This window comes from Egretta garzetta, unplaced genomic scaffold (genome assembly GCF_000687185.1).
Source record: "Egretta garzetta isolate BGI_Z169 unplaced genomic scaffold, ASM68718v1 scaffold465, whole genome shotgun sequence".
In the NCBI taxonomy this organism is placed as follows: Eukaryota; Metazoa; Chordata; class Aves; order Pelecaniformes; family Ardeidae; genus Egretta; species Egretta garzetta.
In genome coordinates this window covers 156,048-163,729 of record NW_009259680.1, presented here as the reverse complement: position 1 = coordinate 163,729, position 7,682 = coordinate 156,048, and the positions used below count along the sequence as shown (strand labels likewise).

Sequence of the window (7,682 nt, the reverse complement as noted above, 5' to 3'; positions counted from 1 at the left end):
TACATATATTATTTTTCATTTGTTAACACTGAACTGATGCACATTTTTATCACCTTGTTACTCAAGTCCATGAATTACTGTCAGCTCTTGTTTCTAATACCCTCCTTTTTATACCATATGCAAATGTCATCATTTCAGTACTAACTCTTTTCCCCATGCAGTTTATGAATATGTTGAATATCACAGGTGTCTATGAGGCTCAGATCTCCACTATACTATGAAAACTGGCTACATGCTCTGCTTCCTATCCACTTGCCACTTTTTAATTGTGAGAATTTTCCTTCATTTTCCACAGAAGCTTTGCTCTTCCAAGATTCTTTTGTTATGGACCACTATCATGGTGGGATTTTTTTGAAAAACTGTAATATAACACAGTCACATCTATAATAGTAAGGTAAAGACACCTACATCTGTCCCTCAGACACTAAGACACAGGTCAACCTAAACTACAAGAAACTTCTTGAGCCTCCAAAACCACCTAGCCAAATAAAAACTACCTGCTCAGAATAACCCTCCTCTAGACTAACTCCCAAGCTATGCCTCAGAATTTTTCCAGAGTTAGATCTGGGTTACAGACCATTCAAACAGTTCAACACTATTGACAATTTAACAGTTCCAGTGACTGGGAACATTCGCAGACACTGCCTAGTTCATTATTAGACAATCTGATACAATATACCTGTATAACAATATCTGACTAACACATACTTGAATATTATCCTCGACAAGCATGGATGTTTTCCCATCATAAAATTAGTAACCATGTGGGTGAACATGCTATTTCTTATTGTCACTTCTACAGTTTGATCCATTCAGCAGTGATACTTAACGAAACTTCTGTGAAGCTTTACTCTGAAAGTGGCATCACAACCCTCTAGCATCACCAGCAATTTCAGTGGCAGACTGCACATCACTAATAAGGATTCAGCAATTTAAAAAATCATCTCCTTCAGAACTCTTGGAAAAATACCACATTGTTCTGGGAGATCATTACTATTCTCTCTCTTTATTCTCAAACTTCAATTAGCTCAGGTTGCCTTTTTTTTTTTCTTACTTACGATGCATTAAGCACATTGTGACATGCAAACTTTCCCCAAATTCCTCCCTATTGAGCTTGTGCAATGATCTGATGTTGGCTCAGCTTTATCCTTTTGAGAACTCCTGTCATAATTATCTATAGCCAAATGGCAGGCTTTTGAATCCTGATTTTTATTTTTTAAATAAATAAATACTTATTCCAAGCAGGTTTTTATGGCTGCTAGGAAGTTGTTTCTCAAAACCTGTTTTGATCTAGCTCAACCTTATTCATACTTAATTCATAAGAGTTTCTATGCTGTTTTCTATTGTCCTCATTTGAACACCATTTCCATTTTATCCTTTTCAGAAAAAACAACCCTCAGTTAACTCCTTTTACTCTGTTACTCAATTGTAAAAGTTATATAAAAAGACTTGTGACGTAAAAAGTCTTTCTGATGGGTACTGCATGCTTAACCCTAGTTTCAGATACGGCACCTTTCAAACAATCTCCTTGCCTTTATAGGCCTTCACCCCTTTTCAGTGTTCATTTTAACTTTTTTTTTTAATCTAGTGACTTCTTTGCAATTAAATATGACTGTGATGGATTCTAGAGGGAGAGTTCTCTCTTACAAGCACATTCATTTGGTGTATGCTTTTGTCACTTTCAAAGAATGATCTCTCACAGTAAACTATGAGCTAGGTAATGCCTGCTACTCAGGATGGAATCAAGACTTGCTTCTGCATGTGGAACTTCTCTGATTATTCACCCAGAGAAGTCACACAGTTCACAGCCTTTGCATTGTATCACTCACTCAGCCCCTAAGGCTGCTGCCCTAGTCAGAGGGCTGAGAGAAAACCCCTCTTATTTATGCTCTGGATTTCAATCCATTCGGATTCTTTGATATTCATCAATCAAGTAGATAAGTTAAATATGAAGTTACACTCTCATTACCAAGGAGAGAAAAGAAGCTCAGACAAACAGTTCTAAGAGCAATGCGTTTAGTTTTATGAAGTGGAAAACACACTGACAAGCTAAACACACAATCCACTTCTCCTCCCTAATGCATGACTTATTTTCTCATTTTATTTCAAGATTACTGATGCGTTCCGCCGTTCAGTTCCAACTCGGATCCCCAAACCAAAGCCTAGGAGCACAACCAAAGTACCTGTCAAAATTCCTGCTGGAAATCTCAACAAACCACTTCAAGACAGCAGTTCTGGAAAGCTACACATTATAAGGACTGTGTCTAAAACCTGCCTTCAAAGCGGAGGGAGAAGGTAAGTAATTTTCTATGATCTATGACATTAAAATGGATTTAAGCAATCTGAAGCTCAACACTAGTCGTTACCATTGGGTAAAAGTCTGAAACCATCCACATGGTCAGCACATCAACGGTCACCAATCACAGGACATCAAGAGACAGCCAAATACTTAGGAGCCAAAGGTAACTGCAGGTCTGCAGGGACCAAGCTCTCCTCACATTTTTCTGGTGTAGTTCCAGAATTTGCCCCTCACAGTAGAGAAGCACATGAGATGCAAATAAGTTTCTGCTGTAAATTCAGTTTTGACATGTTCCACAAATAATAACACTAATGTTGTCTCAGTAATTTATAAAAACATATGGTCAATCAAATGAAGAGGGGTTGAAGGAAGTACCATTTTGCTTCCAGAGTTACTCTAGTCAAAAAGTGTTTCAGAACTGGTATCTTATGTTCAGCAGTAAAGACAGAATGAAGAGTGGTATGGAGAAATCTCCTCTTTTATAATGCATATAACTTGAAGAAATGCAGAGCTGCTTGTTGTGCCAAGCACCACTTTAAAAGCATGATTTGAAGATGAACAATTCTCTCCTCAATGAGTTAACTAGGGTGATTGTCCCCACTTGCATTTGTGCAAATTTTATCTTAGGAAAATAGATGCAAGAATTGAGATGGATATTGTTTGTAGTAGCTGTATAAACGTTCGCCATTTTATTTGGACTATAGTATTTAGCTTTCAGTTCACTTAAACAGTATCTTGGAACTGATCAAAATTTGTGTCAGCTTAACAGTAAGTTGTAACTTACACAGAAGTGAAATTTTCTTCTTTCATTCCTTTACAATTTTGCCCTTCCTTTCAACTGCTCACATTCAAGTAAAATAGGTAACGGCATTCATAACTCTTAGCAAAGTTTTTTTAACCAAACTCTTTGCACAAGTAATTCTAGTTCATCCATGACAGAATTCACCTTTTTGCTTTTCTTAAAGCATAACTTCTTTAAAAGATTTACAATTCAAAGTTTCCTTTCAGCCAATGCACAGAAAAAAAAAAAAAAAAACCAAAAAAAAAACACCAACCAAAAAAACATCCCAAAACCCAAAAACGTTAGAAGAGACTCCAGGTTCATTGTTTTCAATTTTCTGAAAAATAGCAATTGTTGCTCTGACAAGAAAACTTATCACTGTTCCATTTTAGAAAGTTAAAACTAACAAAATACTATTACTGCAAGGATATCCCCCACAGGAATCCTGTAATACCAACTAACAAGAGTTACTGTTTTAGAATATAAAAATTAATTTATTTCCCTGGTATTAATGTCTCCCTCATTCTTCTTCCCCTAACAGAGTGCATTCCAACATTCTAAATGGCTCAACTGGTAATTTGTGGGAAAACTCCTTTCACATAGGTCTTTCTTTAAGAACTGCCAAATCCTAATTCCTAAGTAAAGCAAAAGCTGGTGGTGATCACAGTGATATAGCCAGAATCACAATCCTTTTGCTGAAGCAAGGAGCAATTCTGATGCATTCAGTTACCAGATTTTTTTCCCTTTTATTTCACAGCTAAAAGTTTAACTTAACCACTGAGACACACTAGCACTGCTGCGTGACTATTTTTTCAAACCCACAACAGAAACCTATGCCTCCCTCAACAGCTCCACAAGAAATTGTCTAGGAGTACTTAAAGAAAGGAAAAGTTTAAAAAGATCAGTCTACTGAAAAATTATTTCAGATTGTGTCCTACAAGACACACTTGTGTCAAAATGCAAAAATTAAAGAATGACTCTTCCATATTAAAAAGAAAACGTTTCGAATTTTGTTCACTAAATCTGCAGGTAACTATAAAGTACCAAGGCTCCGTGTTGTATACGCTCAGATCCAAATAAAGTACACAGAAGCACACCATTGTATGTTCTGCAACTTGCAGGATGAGCATATGTAAACACAAAGAAACACAAGCTTCGAAAAAGCAGCTGTCAACTTGGCATGCTTATCAGAAAGATCTTCAGTACAAGAACAAGTTTCATCAGAAGCGACAGCAAGTCATGGATGGGGAAAAAAAAAAAAAAAAAAAAGATACAAACCTTTCCATACACAACATAGGTCTGCCAACCGATCTCAGCTCCCTCCAAGCAACAAAACTCCCATTGAATGTGCTACAATGAAGAGTCTGCTTCCTGGTAATTGCAAATTACAAATTGATACTATTTGGCACACTTTATTGCCAGTCTGCAGGAATAAAAGAAAACCTCTGGCAAAAGAAACTAATTGCTGCAATAGCATCCTTTGCTTTAGAACCCACAAAGGATCGCAATGAGTCCTGTCTATGATACCTGCAACCAACAAACACCGTGTACAAAACATGTACTGTGTATAACAATACCTCCATGGTATTATATTATACTTCTCACCTGTTTGTACTGCTGACATGGAAGAGTTGCCCTGCCTTTTGGTCCTGTCTTGGGATGACACAATTAATTTCTCCCTATGAGGGACAGAGCCCACATAGGCTCTCTGAAGGAACTAAACAAACTGACAAATGGGGATACTACAACTGACGGGATTAAGGGAGACAAAGAAAGCATGGAGAATGAAAGACAAGGAGTGGTAACGTAAAAGGAGGAAACTGGATGAAGTTCTGAAAAACAGAAGTCCATCCCTCTCCCTCAAACTGCTTGGGAGATGTGGGATGTTGGCTACAGGCAAGATACGGACATTTAGAGTGCTGTGAGAAGCGTTCTTTCTGTTAACGGAGAGAAGAGGAAAAAGTTGGTGTCTCTCACCACTACTAAACAAACTCCTTAGTATTCCTTATCCTCTCCCTTATATTATTCTGAATGTGATACAAAAATCATATTCAAGACTGGTGTGACACGAACTGGAAAAAGGAAGGGAAGGAAGCTCTGCAGTTATATGACTTGGGACATGTCTAACACTAAACAATGCTGATAAGTAGACAATAATCCCTAACCACTCTCTCCATAAATCTGCTCTCAAAGTTAAAGGTTTGCTGAAGTATTGGGCAAGATTCTTTAGTTTGTGTCATGTGACAAGGTAAATAGGTGGCTCATCCCTTCAGGGTTTTTTTTTGTTGGGGTTTGGGTGTTTTGTCTTTTTTTTTTTTTACATATATAAACCACCTGCAGCAGGGTAAACATTCATGTCTCAAAGTGAGAGTAACTACCTTTGATACGGATTCTAAAATAATGATTTCCAAAAGCAAATTAAGAATTACTTACATATCCATATACTAGGATATATATTTTGTATTTTCATACCCTTTAAGTGAGTTTGAACATCTTTCATACGCTTCATCTTAAAAGCAGCCTCTTCTAACTACAAGTTGCTAAAATCTAAGACACTTTTGAGGGTTGAATTATTAGGAATTAGATTCCCTTGGTCAGGACTTATTCTAGGGATAGTCTTAAAGGACTTGCAAAAGATAGGTATTTTAAAAGTAAATTTTGAATTCTTCTGCTTTGCATCTAGAGTTGTGGCAGAGATTTTTTTTAAATAGGTCAGCAAATGAAGTTGGATAGTAAACTTTTTTTAACAAAACTTGATCTTTCACAGAAATAAACTTGATCAAGTCTGTCAAAAGTGCTCACTAACGGGCAATTATTTTCTTGTATTGCTATTTACACTGTACATTGTAAACCCTGATTTCCTATTTCCTTCCAACCGATTTTAAAGCATTTTACAGTATCCATAAGATGCAGTAAAAATTAACCTTTGATTTTACATCTGTTGTACATGAAAAATAGCTACACAAAATAAAAGTAACAGATGCTCTTCTTACTTTACTGATGGCTTGTGTCAACTTAATACAACAAGCTCCAAATAAAACACATGCCAACAAGTTTACAAAGGTGTGATATGGACAGCAGAGTACATGGTTGGCACAACACTCACCTGTAATCATTACTCATAGCACATTCAAAGAATGTTCTTGGAATCAAGTGCATACAGTGCTTTTAGCACAGGGCTGCATTAGACACCTCCAGAGGTTTCTTCCCACCTGAATTATAGCTCAACAATGCAACTGCAAAAATCCCAAGGAGTTTTATGTAACTGGAAGAGTTGCAATTCACAGCCTCATCTCAAAGTCAGATGGTTATCCGTCATGTCAAAAGTTTAGAAACCAGATACAAAGCAGGATTTGGATGATAAAGGAAAGCTGCTAACATTATCAAAATCAGCTTACCACCCACCCCAAATGAAGCCTCTGGTTGGCAGAACATGCAGGTGGGCTCTTAAGATATTTAGGACTCCTGAATGAAAAATTCCTAATGAAGAGCATTTACCATGGGAACTGGAATGGCTTAAGGAACCTACATGAGACTAAAAATGAAAAAGGAACGCTCAGGAGCATTATTAGGGCTTGTGAGCCCTCTTTATTATGTACATACCATTTTTATATTGCTCCCTCTCAAGCTATTTTCCAAGTACCTTTTCATGAGAAACAAGCAACCATTATCAAGACACTGGAAGATCTGAAGTCTTCCCGGAGGTGCAGATAACTCCCAATAACTCCCAACTCTTCCTAATATTATATTAAAAAAATTAAAAATCAATCCAAAAAATTAGGGCACTGCAAAGTCACTTTAGTTGCCCAGATCTACCTACATTTCCACATTAAATCTCAACATTACACATGCAACCACAGCCTGTAAGGGGCTTTAAGACACATTGAAAAAAAAAAAACACCAAGTATAGGAGCCAAATACGATAATCATCAAGAAGAGAGACACATCAGCCATAGTACCATATTCCAAAGAGCAATGGCTGGAAAAAATCTGTTTAACTCCTGCCCTTTTACAATAACACACGGCAAGGGCAACGTGAGACACGTCAGTGAGCACATGGGTGATGCTTTTCAAGTACTACTGATATTTTTCCCTCCAAAGTCTCTACTACACGGCTTTACCGTTTCCAAGGCCTTTCAGAACTGTAAGTATCTTCAGGTCGGTAACGGCAACCAATACACATTATTGCAACATTCTTTCATCAAAGAAACTCGGTTTGGAAGAAAACACAGCCTAGAAGCTAAATGAATGCAGGGCACAGCTGAGCTCTGCGATCAGAGCAAGCGGTTTTCTTCCTCTTCCCCCCCGTCCCCGCCCCGCTTTTTAAAACTCGCTTAAACGTGTTTTTGTTGCCTGGGTTCCTCTTGTTACTTGAGTACCCATATTTCCCTTTGCCGCTTCATCCTTTAACCTTCCCGGGTCTGAAGGCTCAGAGAGTAGACCTCACCTGGCTGCGGAGATTTTGTTTACAAGCAAAACCGCCATCGGTAGGAAGCAGGGGAAAGCAGGCACAGGAAGAAAAAAAAAAACGAGTGAGCGAGGAGAACCGGGAGAAGTCAATTAAAAGCGGATAAGGGAATGGAGGGGGGCTGGCGGGAGGGA

General features: G+C 37.9%; 1 protein-coding gene across 1 annotated transcript in view; it reads left to right on the top strand.

Moving 5' to 3' along the window:
- Positions 1–3,712, top strand: part of FILIP1L (filamin A interacting protein 1 like) — a 90,801-nt gene extending 87,089 nt beyond the window's left edge. The window contains exons 6-7 of the mRNA XM_009638521.2: positions 2,111–2,295; positions 3,622–3,712. Of these exons, the coding sequence (XP_009636816.2) occupies positions 2,111–2,295; positions 3,622–3,712 (276 nt within the window). The remainder of the gene's footprint in view (positions 1–2,110; positions 2,296–3,621) is intronic.
- The last annotated feature ends 3,970 nt before the right edge of the window (positions 3,713–7,682 follow it).